The sequence below is a fragment of the Podarcis tiliguerta genome (genome assembly GCF_965153285.1).
Source record: "Podarcis tiliguerta genome assembly, chromosome: 3".
NCBI lineage: Eukaryota > Metazoa > Chordata > Lepidosauria > Squamata > Lacertidae > Podarcis > Podarcis tiliguerta.
In genome coordinates this window covers 1,234,575-1,252,220 of record NC_139536.1, presented here as the reverse complement: position 1 = coordinate 1,252,220, position 17,646 = coordinate 1,234,575, and the positions used below count along the sequence as shown (strand labels likewise).

At 50.7% G+C, this 17,646-nt stretch overlaps 1 protein-coding gene across 1 annotated transcript in view; it reads left to right on the top strand.

Moving 5' to 3' along the window:
• Positions 1 to 16,916, top strand: part of HADHA (hydroxyacyl-CoA dehydrogenase trifunctional multienzyme complex subunit alpha) — a 37,185-nt gene extending 20,269 nt beyond the window's left edge. The window contains exons 11-20 of the mRNA XM_083432592.1: positions 707 to 816; positions 952 to 1,086; positions 2,711 to 2,882; positions 5,120 to 5,206; positions 6,948 to 7,088; positions 9,134 to 9,202; positions 10,311 to 10,506; positions 12,467 to 12,581; positions 14,925 to 15,070; positions 16,423 to 16,916. Coding sequence (XP_083288718.1) covers positions 707 to 816; positions 952 to 1,086; positions 2,711 to 2,882; positions 5,120 to 5,206; positions 6,948 to 7,088; positions 9,134 to 9,202; positions 10,311 to 10,506; positions 12,467 to 12,581; positions 14,925 to 15,070; positions 16,423 to 16,568 — 1,317 coding nt within the window. The 3' untranslated portion in view covers positions 16,569 to 16,916. The remainder of the gene's footprint in view (positions 1 to 706; positions 817 to 951; positions 1,087 to 2,710; positions 2,883 to 5,119; positions 5,207 to 6,947; positions 7,089 to 9,133; positions 9,203 to 10,310; positions 10,507 to 12,466; positions 12,582 to 14,924; positions 15,071 to 16,422) is intronic.
• The last annotated feature ends 730 nt before the right edge of the window (positions 16,917 to 17,646 follow it).

Sequence of the window (17,646 nt, the reverse complement as noted above, 5' to 3'; positions counted from 1 at the left end):
AACAACAATAAGCTGTACAGTTTTAAACATTTGATTGGGCTTCCAACAGAACAGTAAAATACAATAACCTATTAAACATTCAAAGCTTCCCTAAACAGGGCTGCCTTCAAATGTCTTCTAAAATTTTTGTAGTTATTTTTCTCTTTGACATCTGGTGGGAGGGCGTTCCACAGGGCAGGCGCCACTACCAAGAAGGCCCTCTGCCTGGTTCCCTGTAGCTTTGCTTCTCGCAGCGAGGGAACCGCCAGAAGGCCCTTGGAGCTGGACCTCAGTGTCCGGGCTGAATGATGGGGGTGGAGACGCTCCTTCAGGGATACTGGACCGAGGCCATTTAGGGCTTTCAAGGTCAGCACCAACACTTTGAATTGTGCTCGGAAATGTACTGGGAGCCAATGTAGGTCTTTCAAGACCAGTGTTATATGGTCTGGAAATCTGTGTTTGCAGATTTCCAGATAGCTTGGGGACACACAGAGAGGCCTCTTCTTTTGGGTCTTTAATGTCAACATCCCACTGAAGGCAAGATTGTCCTGCATCCCTGGTCCTCCTCTGAGTCCTTGACTTTCCCAGCCATTGTCGCCCTCCAGCCTCCGCTGTTGCCGATGCCTCGGTGGGCCTGTACGTTTCCCCCTCGTTGCTTTCCCTGGGGCATGATGCAGAGGTGGGCAGGCCCTCTGACCGCAGCCTTCTCTCCTCCCTTCCCCTGCAGAATTTCGGGGATCTCGGGATGACTTCTGAGTCCAAGGCGCTGATCGGGCTGTACCACGGTCAGGTCCAGTGCAAGAAGAACAAGTTTGGGCAGCCAAAGCAACCCGTCCAGTAAGTCCAGCTACAGGTGGGGTAGATCTGTGGCAACCCATTTGCCTCTGCAGGACGGGGGAGAGACTCGGGTTCAGTGGTTGGTCGCTCTTTATCCCCCCCCTCCAGAAAAACACCCCTTCCTTCTCTCCGCAGGAACCTTGCCATCCTGGGGGCAGGCCTGATGGGCGCTGGAATCGCCCAGGTCTCCGTGGACAAGGGGATGAAGACCATTCTGAAGGACACGGCCCTGGAGGGCTTGAGCAGAGGACAGCAGCAAGTCTACAAAGGGTAGGCTCATTGGCAGCCCTGTGCTGTGTGGGGTCCAGGAGGGATTGAAGTCTGAGCCTGAGCAGGGGCCTAGAAGTGGTGCGGTGCAGCTAAGCAGTGCAGAATGCATCTTCCTCGTTGCTGAGGACAATTCAGTGCTTCTCCATGTCTAAAATGTAGCACTGTGGAGAGGGGCAGGGGAGTTCCAGGCTAGGCAAAGCTGCGCATTTCTTGCTTTGGGCTTTAAGAACTTGGCCTGTGTGCGGCTTCTTCCTTCCTTCCTTCCTTCCTTCCTTCCTTCCTTCCTTCCTTCCTTCCCTCCCTCCCAGATTGGGCTCTCCTTGCTCCCCACAAAAGAGGGACTGGTTTTTGTTTTTCAAAAAATAATCTTTATTAATTTAAATTACACACTTAAACAAAGAATTTACAATCTCATACTACAAAAAGGGACGCGGGTGGCGCTGTGGGTTAAAGCCTCAGTGCCTAGGGCTTGCCGATCGAAAGGTCGGCGGTTCGAATCCCCGCAGCGGGGTGCGCTCCCGCTGCTCGGTCCCAGCGCCTGCCAACCTAGCAGTTAGAAAGCACGTCAAAGTGCTAGTAGATAAATAGGGACCGCTTACTGGCAGGAAGGTAAACGGCGTTTCCGTGTGCTGCTCCTTTACTACAAAAAGAAAATTAAAGAAAAAAGAAAAGAAAAAAATACAGAAAAAAGAGAGAAGAAAACAAATTTACGTACATAAAAAAATTAATCTTCCTAATTAATACTTAATCAAACACTTAAATAAAAAAGACTTCTAACAAAATGAGTCTTCCAATCATTCTCATTGTACTGTTTATACTGTCGTTTTTTCCGCGCAGTTTTATATTCTTTAATATTGTTCCCGTCTACTCCACAAACGGTATTTGTTGTGTTTGCCCCCTCCTGCAAAGGGGCTGGGGGGTTAGCTCCGATGCGTGGAGGGTCCTCTCTTCCACTATTCTGGCTTGAGCTTGCAGAGGTCCCAGTGTGCCCTCACAGAGGTCGTTCGCCCACTGACAAAATATCCTGGCAGCTGCAAAGCTAAGAAGTGAAATAAGAGGAGGGAGAATTAGGATGCCGCTTAGCTTACTGTTTTTCCTTAACACCAGGAGTTCCTCTCTCAGGCGTGGTCTTGCTTCGGCTTGGCTCCCCCTTCTCTCCCCATCCTTTCTCTCATCCCCCCACTGGGAGGGGACAGGAGTGTGTGGCGCTACAGCCACAAACTGACCCCAAGCAGAAAGACTAAAAGCGGAGCTCAAAATCAGAGCCTGGGGAAATGGAAAAGTCTTTGCCTAGAGTTGAGAACACCTAGAAGCAGGGTAGCGCCAGGCCAGCCGCCTTCATAATAAGAATTACAGAATTCTGCAGTTGGAAGGGGCCCCAAGGGGTCATCCAGCCGAACCCCCTGCAATGTTGAGGGGTCGCAGCACTTGGCCGGCTCCTTCCCCACCCAGGCCTTTGCTCAAGGCTCCTGTTTAGGGAAGCTTTTAATGTTTGATGCATTACTGCATTTGGATATTTCGTTGGAAGCCGCCCAGAGTGGCTGGGGAAGCCCAGCCAGATGGGAAGGGTATAAATAATAAATTATTGTTATTGTTATTATTCCACCTCCCTCTCCTTTCCCAGCTTGAACGACAAAGTGAAGAAGAAGAGCCTGACGTCGTTTGAGAGGGACATGATCCTCAGCAACCTGACGGGTCAGCTGGATTACAAGAACTTTGGGACGGCGGACATGGTGATCGAGGCCGTCTTCGAGGACATCAGCATCAAACACAAAGTGGTGAAGGAAGTGGAGGCGGTGAGTACGAGGCTGGGCTGGGGGGGGCCACTTGCGTGAGAGGCCGGGGCCGTATCCAAAGGCTGCCCTTAAGGGCTCCTGTGCCCCCACTGCCCCCCCACCCACAGGGGGTGGCCTCCTTCCTTTAAAGGGGCTGGAGGTGCCCTCAGGATTGTCCTCTGGTTCACCTGGTCCCTGTCCAGTCAGCATGGTGGGTGCTGGGAATTATGGGCTGCCCCGAAGGCTGGGCAGGTAGCCCGGTGGCGGGGGGAGAGGTGAGCATGTGGCTGCTTGCACCTCCTCCCCTGTAGACCTCTGCTCGTGGGCCACCAAAGTAAGGGACAGCATTTCCAAGCTTTGGGGTATTTCAGTCGTGGTGCTCTTGCAGCATTTCCCAGTAGAGCCCATGGCTTTGTGAAGGTTCTCAGGGGGTGTATGTGTTATTTATTTCCGGTCTTGAAAGACCTACACTGGCTGCCAGTATGTTTCCCTGCACAATTCAAAGTGCTGACCTTTGAAGCCCTAAACGGCCTCAGTCCAGTAGACCTGAAGGAGCGTCTCCACCTCCATCGTTCTGCCTGGACACTGAGGTCCAGCACCGAGGGCCTTCTGGCGGTTCCCTCACTGCGAGAAGCCAAGTTACGGGGAACCAAGCAGAGGGCCTTCTCAGTGGTGGCACCCGCCCTGTGGAACGCCCTCCCACCAGATGTCAAATAGAAAAATAACTACCAAACTTTTAGAAGACATTTAAAGGCAGCCCTGTTTAGGGAAGCTTTGAATGTTTAATAGGTTATTGTATTTTAGTGTTTTGTTGGAAGCTGCCCAGAGTGGCTGGGGAAACCCAGCCAGATGGGCGGGGTATAAATAATAATAATTATTATAATTATTATTATTATTATTTCATAAAATTCCTGCACTGCTGGATTGCAAAAAAGACGCTCAAAGCAATTTACATGAATGATTAAGAAAGATTTAAGACTTTCAAAAAGCTAAAATAGCAGCAGGCTAAAAAGAGATTAGAACTTGCATCAGCTTTCTAAACATCTGAGTGATCTTTAGCAGGTGACGAAAACTGCACAGTGAAGGGAGTTTCAAAGTGCAGCCACACAAAATAATCGTGTTATTACAGACAGAACAGGTTGTTATGTGATGCTCACAGCAGTGCCAGTTCTGCCAATTGAAGCCGCCAGGTGGGCGGCATGTGGGGCAAGATGACCTGTGGAATTATCCCAGAGTGGCATGTTCCTCACTGAAGAAGAGCGGTTATTGTCAAAACGTTGCTAATGGGTGTGAAACAGGAGCGGAGGGGAGGGCTGGGGTTTTCCGCAAACAGCTGGGTGATCTAGGCATTAATGCCACGTAAAGACTGCAGTTAGACAGAGAGCGCCAACCTCCTGGACCCCTGTCCTGCCCCATAGCAACACCCTCCATGCCCCCAGCTGCAGCCTTCATGGGGACCTTTGGATTCAGTGGCCACCCAAAACCCGCTGCCAACACCAACAAGGAACTGCAGGTATCCGCTGTGCTTCCCCACGCAGCGGAGATGGCGTGAATTGGCTGCACGTCCTCACAGAGCCTGTATTGGCCTTGAGGCGTCTGCTGGTTGCAATCCAAGCTCTTCAGTTGCAGGGGAAACCTCTGCCCCTGCCTCCCTCTCCAGAACTCTCCAGGTTACGGTATATTTTCTGAGAATCCTCAAGAAAAACAATCTCTCAAAGGACCTGTTGATGGCATTTTACCATTGTACTGTTGAAAGTGTATTAACTTATGGTCTGTGTGTGTGGTTTGGGAGCTGCACGGTCAGGGAAAAAACAATGCTGTCCAGAGTTGTAAAGACTGCGGAGAGAATAATTGGGTGCACTCTTCCCACCTTGGATCAAATCTATGCTTCCAGGTGCCATAAGAAAGCTGCAGAGATAGTGCAGGATAGTGCGCACCCCGGAAATGATCTCTTTCAGCTTCTGCCTTCTGGAAGAAGGTACAGGGTTATAAAGACCAGGACTAGCTGCCTGAGAAACAGTTTCTATCCAAATGTGATTTTGGTTTTAAACGTAGTGTAAGGTAGTCTCTATGGGAGTATATTGTATTGAATTATGGGGTATCAGAGTTTTTAGGGGGCTAAAAAGGTTAGGATAGCAGGCATGTTGGTTTCTGAATGTCTTATGTAGATTTTTTCAATTTCGTTGTTCTGTATGGGACAATGACAATAAAGATTATCATATCGTATCGTAACCTAACCTGTGCGTTATCTCCCCCAGGTGGTCCCCCCTCACTGCATCTTCGCCAGCAACACGTCGGCGCTCCCCATCAATCAGATCGCCTCCGCCAGCAAAAGGCCGGAAAAGGTGAGTCCTGGATCTGGCTGTCATCTTCTGTCTTCACCCATCCATCCATTCATCATACATCAGGGGTCCTCAGACATTTTCAGCAGGGGACCAGTCCACTGTCCCTCAGACCTTGTGGGGAGCCGGACTATATTTTGCACACACAAAAAAGAATGTGGCACAATGAGCGGAGCACAAAAGGGCTCCAGAGAGGGGCTGCTTTAAATGGCGGCCGATCGAGAAGGGCGCTCTGTTGAACTGTTTCTTTAAATGTAAAGATTCATCATTGTTTCACCCAATGTGTATACCTTTAAGGGGCCAGAGCAAGGGTCAGACCAAACTAACGAGATCTAGCTTTGCAGCTGTGGAGTGTAGCAGGTGCTGCTGAGTTGCATTGATTAAGCTGCGTCAGGAATTGGGTGCAGTATATAAGGAGCAGCACCTAGCTCTGCCTTTTACCCTGGGGATGGGTTGGTGGTTGGGTCGTGTTTGTTTGTAGATGTATTTGGTGTATAAGGAGTTTTTGTTTTTCTTATTAAAACCTTGTGTAAGTTATTTTTGAGTCCCTTCTTTTTAATGCAAGCTCTCCCCAGCAAGCTCTCTGCAGCGTTACTATACTGCGAAAAGCCAACACGCTCAGCCAACCGCGGCTCCTGTGTGTTGCGAGTGGCGGCGGTGGGAAGATGAGCAAAAGGACTCGGGAGAGGGGCTGGCACCAACCAAGCCCAGCCCCCTACCTTCTCTAGGCAGGGCGGGAAGCCAGGAGGAGGGAGGGAGGAGGCGCCGCTGCCGGGAGAGGGAGGGAGAGAGAAAAAACCCGCAGGCCGACGATCCATGTGGCAATTCCTGGACCATCCACAGGCTGGATTTAGAAGGCAATTGGGCCTGATCCGGCCCGCGGGTCTTAGTTTGCCGACCCATGCCATCCATCATCCATCCATCCATTACATTTCTATCCCACCTTTTGTCCGAAGAGCTCCGGGTGGTGTACATATGTCTCCTCCCCATTTTATTCTCCCCACAACCCTGTGAGGTAGGCTAGGCTGAGAGAGAGTGATCGCCCCAAGGTCACGCCCAGTGAGCTTCATGGCTGAGTAGGAGGATCTGAACCCTGGTCCCTCCCAGCTCCTAGCCCAACTCTCCAACACGGCCTAGGACCCTCGTACCTAGGGGACCGCCTCTCCCAGTATGCCCCACGGAGAGCCTCAAGGTCCATAAATAGCAACACCCTAGAGGTCCCGGGCCCTAAGGAAGTCAGATTAGCCTCAACCAGAGCCAGGGTCTTCTCAACACTGGCTCCAGCCTGGTGGAACGCTCTGCCTCATGAGACCAGGGCCCTGCAGGATCTGATTTCTTTCAGCAGAGCCTGTAAGACAGAGTTGTTCCACCTGGCCTTTGGCTTGGAAGCAACTTACAGTAATCCCCTCCCCCTCTTTCCTTTTTCCTTTCTCCTCCTGTGATGGAACTCCTGTTTGGGGACTTCCCTGGCTTTTTTCTGGCCCATATAGGACCAGTCTGGATAGTTGGCCTTGGTGAAGATTGGACATTTTCATCCCCAAAAAAGTTTTTGATTTGAGTTACTACTGAAATGAGGCTGCATTTTAATGTTGTACTTTAATCTTGTTTTTAAGTTGTATTTTAATCAATTGTTTTTATACCTGGTGTTAGCCGCCCTGAGCCCGGTTTTGGCTGGGGAGGACGGGGTATAAATAATAATAATAATAATAATCCCGCCCTGACCTTACCTGTCTTGGTCCTCCAGGTGATCGGGATGCACTACTTTTCCCCCGTTGACAAGATGCAGCTCCTTGAGATCATCACCACAGACAAAACATCCCCGGACACGGCAGCCGCTGCAGTCGCCGTGGGCCTCAAGCAAGGGAAGGTCATCATTGTCGTGAAGGTGAGCTCTGTTTTGGTTTTCCAGGAACAGTTTCCAGGTGGGTCAAGAAGGGCAGAGGCTAGACCAGCGATTCCAGAAGCGGGTGGCAGTGTCTCCTTCCGAGGGGGCTTGCTAAGAGGCAGGGGGTTGGCAGGTGGGCACTTGAGGCGTAAAGGACAATCAGACTTTGAAAAGCTGGTATTGCCAGATCTAGTTCGTCTATTTTGTGGAATTACCTGGGAAGCCAGCCCATCTAGGAGAAGGAAGATGCTGACCCAAAACCTCCGCTGCCTTGTGGGACATCTTTGCAAGAAGAAAAGGCCGCTACAATACTAGTGGCCAAAAATGGGAAGAGTCAGGAGACTCATAGAATCATAGAATCATAGAATCATAGAGTTGGAAGAGACCACAAGGGCCATCGAGTCCAACCCCCTGCCAAGCAGGAAACACCATCAGAGCACTCCTGACATATGGTTGTCAAGCCTCCGCTTAAAGACCTCCAAAGAAGGAGACTCCACCACACTCCTTGGCAGCAAATTCCACTGTCAAACAGCTCTTACTGTCAGGAAGTTCTTCCTAATGTTTAGGTGGAATCTTCTTTCTTGTAGTTTGGATCCATTGCTCCGTGTCCGCTTCTCTGGAGCAGCAGAAAACAACCTTTCTCCCTCCTCTATGTGACATCCTTTTATATATTTGAACATGGCTATCATATCCCCCCTTAACCTCCTCTTCTCCAGGCTAAACATGCCCAGCTCCCTTAGCCGTTCCTCATAAGGCATCGTTTCCAGGCCTTTGACCATTTTGGTTGCCCTCCTCTGGACACGTTCCAGTTTGTCAGTGTCCTTCTTGAACTGTGGTGCCCAGAACTGGACACAGTACTCCAGGTGAGGTCTGACCAGAGCAGAATACAGTGGCACTATAACTTCCCTTGATCTAGATGCTATACTCCTATTGATGCAGACTCCTTCAATCTCAGAGTGGCAAATTAAATTTTGCAAATATATTGAACTAGCCAAGATGACAGCATCAATCAGATTGCAACAAAAACAAAAATTAAGAAAGGAATGGAAATGTGTTGAAGAATATATTGTACATCAACCTTCTAATCAGCAAGTCCTAGGCTCTGTGGTTTAACCCACAGCGCCACCCGCGTCCCTAGAATCCCCATGTTACCCCCCCCCCCAAACTACACCACTCGTACATCACGATTACATCATGAAAGGGGAGGTCTGGTGGCAGTAATCTGAGCATCCCGGACCCTGCCCCATGGTTCCCCTTGCCCTCCACCAAACACCCATCAAGTGGAACAAAAGAGATATTTACATTTCCCTGTTTCCCAGCCAAGTTCATCACACCCTTTTGCCTTCATCTGGGTTTGTTATTTCTGGCATGGCTACCTGTCTGGCACTCAGGTATCCGGATGCCAGGGATTATCCCTCAGGCAGAGGGGCTGCTGAGTAGCTGAGCTCACATGAATTTCTGAAGTTTTCCCAGTGAGCCAGTACATAGGTACATTTATCAGTGAATTCTTACATTTAGTATCGTGCAGCAAAGGCCCTTTGAATAGATAGGAAGAAACTGTGATGAAGTGTTTTGTGGGGATAAATCACAAAAGTGATTGTGCTGGTTTTGGTAGTGGGCTGCATGTGCATGATATCTGCTGGAGGGGCAACCCCCCCTCCAAAAAACCCTATACATAAATCCCTGCAACAAAGCTGGATAACAAATGTGTTTAAGATAATTCTTTTATTGTTAATATTGATTGCCACTGTCAATAGCTGACAGTCTCCCCCCCCCCCCAATGTGTCGGGAGCAGATAGTTCTGCATCTAGCAAGACTAGTGTCCTGCGGGTGGGCAGAGTCCCTGCTGCCCTGCCCTCCTTGGCAGACTTGGCCATCAGCATTGCTCCATCTAGCTCCATCCATCTACACTGACTGGCACTGACTGGGCTTTCAGGCAGGGCACCTGGGGATTGGGCCTGGCGCTTTCTTCTTGCGAGGCAGGACACACACACACCCCGAGCTACAACCCTTCCTGGCTTCATCTTCCTTCTTCCCCCCTACAGGACGGCCCGGGCTTCTACACAACCAGGTGTCTCGCACCCATGTTGGCCGAAATCGTCCGAGTCCTCCAGGTGGGTGTCGCTGGCGAAGGGTGGGGTTTCTGCAGCATCTTCCTAAGGGTGCTCTTGGGGAGATATGGTGGATGGGGGGGGGGAGCCTCTGCACTTCGAGACTTGCAAGCAGGTGGGATCAGCACTGGGGCTGGGGCTGGGGCTGTTGTGTTTGGTTTGCTCTGCCCCCAGCCTTCACTGCCCCAAGAAGCTCTGAATCCAGGCAGAGGAGGAGGACCCTCCTGGAGAAGCCCCCACTTGGCCCTGTGGGCCTGCGAGGTGTCTTTGCTGGATGAAGCGGTTAAACGATGCTAGTTAACCTGCGGAACTCGCTTCCACAGGAGGCAGGGACGGCCGCCAACTTTGTGGTTGAGAGGAAAGGCAAATGAAACAATAGGATTTATTTTATTATTTATTAGGTTTACATACCGCCCCCATCACAAGATCTCAGGGCGGTTCACGGGACAAAATTATGCCTGACATGGAGAAAGTGGATGCAGAAAGGTTTATCTTTCGTTCGGCCCGGGCACTGAGGTCCAGTGCCGAGGGCCTTCTGGCGGTTCCCTCGCTGTGAGAAGCCAAGTTACAGGGAACCAGGCAGAGGGCCTTCTCGGTAGTGGCACCCGCCCTGTGGAACACCCTCCCACCAGATGTCGAAGAGAAAAATAAATACCAAACTTTTAGAAGACATCTGAAGGCAGCCCTGTTTAGGGAAGGTTTTAATGTTTGATGTATTACTTTATTTTAACATTGTGTTGGAAGCCGCCCCGAGTGGCTGGGGAAGCCCAGCCAGATGGGCAGGGTATAAATAACATTTTTTTAGTTTATGATTATTATATCTCCCTCTCTCATAAGACTAGACATCACAGACATCCAATGATGCTGAAGGTTAAGGACAGGTTTCCCTCTGGGGCGTCAGGTTGGCCAATGTGGCTCCCGGACTAGATGGGCCCCTGGCCTGATCCAGCTGCAAACTCCTCTTTTGTCCTTACGGGACGGGCCCTTCCTGGCCCTCCTCTCGCCCTTCCCCGGTCGTTCCCCCACCCCTCCGCCCCGTCACCGGCAGCAGTGCCCCCCAAGCGCCTTCTCCTTTCCACCCGCCGCTGACCCACCCCTCTCTCCCGCGCAGGAAGGCAACGACGCCAAGAAGGTGGACGCCATGTCCACTGGCTTTGGCTTCCCCGTCGGAGCTGCCACGCTGATCGACGAGGTGGGCGTTGACGTGGCCACGCACGTGGCAGAGGACCTGGGCAAGGCCTTTGGCGAGCGCTTCAAAGGGGGCAACGTGGAGCTGATGAAGGCCATGGTGGACAAGGGCTTTCTGGGTGAGTGTCTGAGCGACGGCCTCTTTCTGGAAACTTGCGTATCGACAGCAGGCGAGGAACCAACACACCCTCCTTGCTTCCGTTTGGGGAACAAACTTCTTCCGGGCAAACGGGGCAGAACAGATCCCGGGCACCTGGGTGTCGTGACCACATCGGTCTCTTTTTTTTTTTTTTTAATGATATTTATTAAATGTTTAATAGTTACAAAAAGAAAAAAGAAAAGAAGAAACAATAAAAAAATTATCAGACAATACATCAAAAATAAAAGGAAAAAACAATGCCACAGAACAACAAGAACAAACTAAAACATTTAAAAACACATCCAAATTTTCATTTCTTTATCTTTCATATGCTTGTTTCCTCGACTTCCTCACACCTCCCTTTTTTGTATTCTAGTTCAAATTAGCTGGTTCAACAAATCCTTTCCCTCTTTCTCAATTTTTGTTCTATAATTTATCCTAACACAATTTAACTTTAAATTTTCCACTTTAGCGCATTAACAATTAATATTCACATAGTTCTTAATAACACTTCTGCTAAAACCATGTAACTTCATTCCAATATTCTTCTAACATTCATTAATTTTGCAATATTTCTGTTTTTTCCGAACTTCTTCCATCGACTCTTCTCACTGGTCTCGGATTCTGCCAGTCATTTCCGCCATTTCCATATAGTCCATCAGCTTCATCTGCCATTCCTCCCGAGTGGGTAGCTCTTGTGTCTTCCAAGTGACCACATTGGTCTCACCCAGTCGCCACACTCGGCAACCATCGAGCGGCTGTTGGGATACTGCCGGGAAGACGGGGGCATCAGGCAGGCCCCCAGCTGGCTCCAGCCACCGGCTGGCAGCCGGTCTCCCTTGGAACAGCATCAATCAGCGACACGAGCCTCAGATACGTTTAGAGACCCATGCACGCTCTGTCAGCAGACTGTGTAAATCATCACACAGCAGAAGAGGCAGACAGAGAAATGTGCAAGCATAATTACAGCATTTATTCATCATAGTTCAGGAACAAAGGGAAAAACATGTCTGCTTTCCTTTGTGTCCAGCAAAGCAGCAGAAACACAAAAACTATATACAGAAGTTCCCAGCAAGCCTGTGCTGGAAGTAAACAGGCATGTGACACCCAACAGTCATGCCTGTACCCTTTTAAGGTAGAACGGAACTATATCCTAACAGCGGCAAAGAGCCATTAGGGTGTTGAACCTGACAGAGACCCGGGTTCAAATCTCCACTCGGTGGGTGAGTTTGGGAGCTAGTCACTGCCTCTCTTATTTGTTTTGGTTGTATGCTGCTTTTCCACCAAAACAAATCATGCTCAAAGCGACTTACAGCAAAGAAGCAGGGATGCATTTTGAACACACGACACGAAAGCTTCTGAACTGGCTCTCAGTCTCTGGGTTCAGTCTTTAATTCTGCAAACAAGCCTGGAATCAATGGCTGTGGGAAGAGGTCCCCAGGCTCTCGCCTCCTCCTTCCTCTGCCACACACTTCTTCATTCATTCATTCATTTATTGAATTGGTATACCGCCCTATACCCAGAGGTTTCGGGGCAGTTCACAATAAAAACCACATATATAACATCAAAAATAAAAATAATCCAATACACCCCCAAAAGCCTCCTTTTAAAGGGTATAGGATGTTGATTAACATTTTTGCCTGGCGCCCAAAGGTGTATAATGAAGGTCCAGGTGAACTTCCCTGGGGAGAGCATTCCATAGATGGGGAGCCACTGCAGAGAAGGCCCTGTTCTCGTGTTGCCACCCTCCGGACCCCTCGAGGAGGAGGCACACGAAGGAGGGCCTCAGAAGATGATCTCAGGGTCCAGGTAGGTTCATAAGGGGAGAGGAAGTCCTTGAGGTCTTGCGGTCCTGAGCCATTTCACTTCTTTCCATTCCGGAGCAGAGGGCCCCCCACCGCTCCCCACCCCTTTACACCTCTGTGCAACTTCTTTCGCAGGCCGCAAAGCCGGAAAGGGCTTCTACCTTTACCAGGAAGGCGTGAAGAACCGGAACGTCAACACCGACATGGACGAAATCTTGGAGAGGTTCAAAGTGGCCGCCAAGCCAGAAGTGTAAGTTCAAAAAAAGGAAGGCCTGAGTGAGGGAGGAGGCCAGAGCTGCGGAATGAAGGCCCAGGATGCTGGTCTGCCCTCATTCCCCAACTGCAAACCAACAGGCGCAGCTGGCTTAATTCTGAGTTGGGCAGCGGTCTATCTTGGCTAGTTCTGTCCATTCTGGCTGGCAGCAGCTCTCCAAACTGTCGGGGCAAGAAGGCACCTCTCCCAGTCCCGCCCTGTCCTATCGGAGGTCTTCCAGACATATATATTTAAAGGTAAAGGGACCCCTGACCATTAGGTCCAGTTGTGGCCGACTCTGGGGTTGCTGCGCTCATCTCGCTTTACTGGCCGAGGGAGCCGCCGTTTGTCCGCAGACAGCTTCCGGGTCATGTGGCCAGCATGACTAAGCCGCTCCTGGCGAACCAGAGCAGCGCACGGAAACGCGTTTACCTTCCCGCTGGAGTGGTACCTATTTATCTACTTGCGCTGGTGTGCTTTCGAACGGCTAGGTTGGCAGGAGCAGGGACCGAGCAAAGGGAGCTTACCCCATTGCAGGGATTCGAACCGCCAACCTTCTGATCGGCAAGTCCTAGGCTCTGTGGTTTAACCCACAGCACCACCCACACATATATATTTACTTGGTGCTAAATCACTTGAAGACTTCTTTGAAGAAAGCAAAACGGTGCAATCACATCTTCATGTGTGTTTGATATGCGCGATTTCAGCCATACACGGTCAGAGGCAGACTGGTTGGGACTGCGCAAGTTAAATCCAGGCAAGGTTGAGAGGTTTCTTCGCGCCAGGTCCCCTCGGGGTTACCTGGTGCAAAAAAGAGCTTTTAAGCTGCCTGCTTTACTTAATGGGCAAGGCTTGCTCAAGGCTTGAGATCCGGGAGTGCGCTCCACCTCACCCACAAGCCATGGGGCAGTTCTGAGCATCCAGTTATGCGCTTTCCCCGTGTCTGTGCGAAACCCTTGCGACCGAACCGCTGCCTGAGATGCGATTGCACTGCACATGGATGTCACCTAAAACCTTAGTTTACTAAAATGCCAGTGTGATTAGAGTGATTAGAGTGTGATTAAATGATTAGAGCCAGTGTGGTGTAGTGGTTAAGAGCGGTGGACTCGTAATCTGGTGAACGGGGTTTGCTTCCCCGCTCTTCCACATGCAGCTGCTGGGTGACCTTGGGCCAGTCACACTTCTCTGAAGTCTCTCAGCCCCACTCACCTCACAGAGTGTTTGTTGTGGGGGAGGAAGGGAAAGGAGATTGTGAGCCACTTTGAGACTCCTTCGGGTAGTGATAAAGCGGGATATCAAATCCAAACTCTTCTTCTTCTACCTCCCCGGAGTTCTCTAACTGGACCCAGGTGCAGAAGTGGGTAGGATTCAGTATCGTGGTTCAGGACTAGAGTGGCACTGCTCAGCCCGGGGTCTTTGTTTCCAGGACCATCTGACAGTCCTCTCACACACAAATCCATTTCTGGTCCCCACCCTTCATTTTGGAAAACGAATTTGGGGGTGGGAGAGGAGAGCTCTTTGGTTGTCCTTGTTTAAACCACCAGGAGTTGGACATTTATTCCTGCATTGCCGGGGGTTGGACTAGATGACCCTTGGCACCCCTCTTTGAAATCCTGGATGATTCAGCCACTCTGTGCTCCATGACTTCCCCAGTGGCCTTTCCCCTCGGCTGCTCCCTGAGCTGGAGATGCTGTGGTCAATGTTAGGGTTGGGTTGGTTGGATGGTAGAAAGCTGGTTGTGTTTGGTGTGTGTAAAAGCTGTCGGTCATGGTTGGAGAAGAAGACTTTTTAATAATAATAATAATAATAATAATTTATTATTTATATCCCACCCATCTGGCTGGGCCTCCCCAGCCACTCTGGGTGGCTTCCAACAGAACACTAAAATACAATAACCTATTAAACATTAAAAGCTTCCCTAAACAGGGCTGCCTTCAGATGTCTTCTAAATGGTAGTTCTTTATCTCTTTGACATCTGGTGGGAGGGCGTTCAACAGGGCAGGTGCCATCACCGAGAAGGCCCTCTGCCTGGTTCTCTGTAGCTTGGCTTCTCGCAGGGAGGGAAACGCCAGAAGGCCCTCGGCACTGGACCTCAGTGTCTGGGCAGAACGATGGGGGTGGAGACGCAAGAATAAAAGCAGCAGTACTCTGCAAGAATACTCTTTCTCAAGGACTCTTTTGTTCCAACTAAGGTCTGAGACTAGGCAGAGGAGTAAAAAGGAGGTCAGAACCTTTTCTTTTTCAAACACTAGCATCTGCCTCCTGGGGATCTTCTGCCTGGCTCCCCCCCCCCCCCCCCCGGCTGACGGTCGTCTCTGCGCTCCCTCTCTCCCTCTCCAGCTCCTCGGAGGAAGACATTCAGATGCGCCTGGTGTCCAGGTTTGTGAACGAGGCGGTCCTGACCCTGCAAGAGGGCATCCTGAGCAACCCCGTGGAGGGGGACATCGGGGCTGTGTTCGGGCTGGGCTTCCCCCCCTGCCTGGGAGGTAAGAAGGCCCAGGATCGCCTTCGTGCTTCTGCTAAATGCGTATCGCCAGTCATAGCTCCCTCGTCCTCAGCTAGGCTGTCTACCATTCAGAGGAAAACTGGCCGGCTTAAGAAGAGCCTGCTAGGTCAGGACAACAGGCCATTTGGTCCCTCATCCTGTTCTCACAGTGGCTGACCAGGTGCCCATTCTGGGACGCCAGCAAGGAGGATTTGAGTGCAAGAATGCAGGTTTGATGAAGAAACATTGCTGATTCTGACCATGGAGCCAAAACAGCCTTCCTGGCTAGTGGCCATCAATAACCCTTTCTTCCTCCTTGAATTTGTCCAGTCTTCTTTTAAAGCCATCCAGGTTGGTGGCCACCAGAGCTTCCTGTGGGAGGGAGTTCCATCGGTTAACTCTGCGCTGCAAAAATGAGTCAATATATCTTTGACCAGGGCCTGAGAGTAGCAGCCTTGGTGCTAACAGGGTTGCCTTATCTCAGCTGCTAGCTTGGGGTCGGCTGCAGAGGTTGCCTTCTGCCCACTCCCAATAATAATAATAATTTATTTATAGCCCATCCATCTGGCTGGGTTTCCCCAGCCACTCTGGGCATGGCTCCCAACAGAATATTGTTGTTGTTTAGTCGTGTCCGACTCTTCGTGACCCCCTGGACCAGAGCACGCCAGGCCCTCCTGTCTTCCACTGCCTCCCGCAGTTTGGTCAAACTCATGCTGGTAGCTTCAAGAACACTGCCCCACCATCTCGTCCTCCGTCGTCCCCTTCTCTTTGTGCCCTCCATCTTTCCCAACATCAGGGTCTTTTCCAGGGAGTCTTCTCTTCTCATGAGGTGGCCAAAGTATTGGAGCCTCAGCTTCAGCATCTGTCCTTCCAGTGAGCACTCAGGGCTGATTTCCTTCAGAATGGAGAGGTTTGATCTCCTTGCAGTCCATGGGACTCTCAAGAGTCTCCTCCAGCACCAGAATTCAAAAAACAGAATATTAAAAAGTCGATAAAAGATCAAACATTAAAAGCTTCCCTAAACGGGTCTCCCAAAAAGGGCAGCTGCCTGATAAGTCCCTTTTGCTGGCATGAAGGATTTTTGAAGCAGCCACATGGAAATGCCTTGATCCTTGGGGAGAGACGGGGGGGGGGGAGGCCGGCTGTCTAGTTGCCCAGTGGTTCCAGTGACCAAGATGGGGAGTATCTCCTGCCCCTGTTCCACTATGTGAGAGGAGGTCTTGCACTTTGCAGCCGTTGGCTCTGCAAAGACGTTTGCAGTTCCGGGGAGAGCCCTCTGTGGGCTGCGGGGGTCCCCGCTGGCACAGGAGACCTTGCTCAATTCCGCCCCCCACCCCCAATCTTTCACTGCAGGTCCCTTCCGGTACGCAGACTACTACGGGGCCCAGCGCCTGGTAGACCGCATGAGGAAATATGAAGACGTCTACGGGAGCCAGTTCACGCCCTGCCAATTGCTGCTGGACCACGCCAAGGACTCCGGCAAGAAGTTCCACAAGTGAACGTGCCTCTGGCGCCACCGTCCGTCCGACCCCCGGGAAAGGCGGGGGCAGGCAGGAGGCCCGCAGGAGAGTCTCCCGCCTGTAGCTCAGGGGGTTGTGGGTCTTCACCCTCCAAGTGCCTTAGCCGCGCAGGCACTGTCTCCCCAACCCCGGCTCCGACCCCCTCGTCAGGCCGAAGGTCAGCCTCCGACTAATCCAGGGTCTTCTCTGCCTGGCCTCAGCCTGGCGCCCCGCCAAGCCTGCCAGCGGCTTCGGGTCTCGGGCCAATGGCATCTGATTCTGGGCCCAGGACTGGCCTGCGGTCGTAACCCAAAGAACCCCTAACAATAAAACCCCAGTGTCTTGTTCTGTGGGTGAGCTCTGGTCATTTATTTGTGGCTGAATTTTCACCTCTAGAGGGGAGCTGCAGAGAAGTCCCGTCGGCATACAGGTGAAACTCGAGAAATTAGAATATCATGGAAAAGTTCATTTATTTCAGTAATTCAACTTCAAAGGTGACTCATGACATGTAAAGCGAGATCTGCTTCTACTTCTCAGAGGCCCAACCTTGCTCGATTTGCAATCCTTGTTTTGCTGATTTCCTTGAATATTCTAATTTTCTGAGATTGTTAATTTGGGGTTTTCCTAAGCTGTACGCCATGATCATTGCAATGATAACAAATCAAGGCTTGACATATCTCGCTTGGCATGTCACAAGCCTATCTCATATATTACTTTCACCTTTCAAGTTGGATTATGGAAATAAGGGAACTTTTCCACGATAATTCTAATTTTCCGAATTTCTCCTTTAGACTAGAGTGCTTTGATTTGGTGAGCGTCCCTGGAATTAGAGGGGGGGTGACCCAGAGTTTCATCTAGGCCACCCCCCCGGCCCTGCAGGAATGCCGTCTTCAGTGGGGAGCGCCAGGGGTTCCCCAAGGGGTCTGCCTAACACTCCCCCAGGGGGTCCAGGGCACCATTCACATTACGATACGATATCTTTATTGTCCTTGTCCCATACAGAACAATGAAATTGAAAAATCTGCATAAGACATTCTAAAACCCCTAAAAACTCTGAAACCCCATTTTAAAATACAGT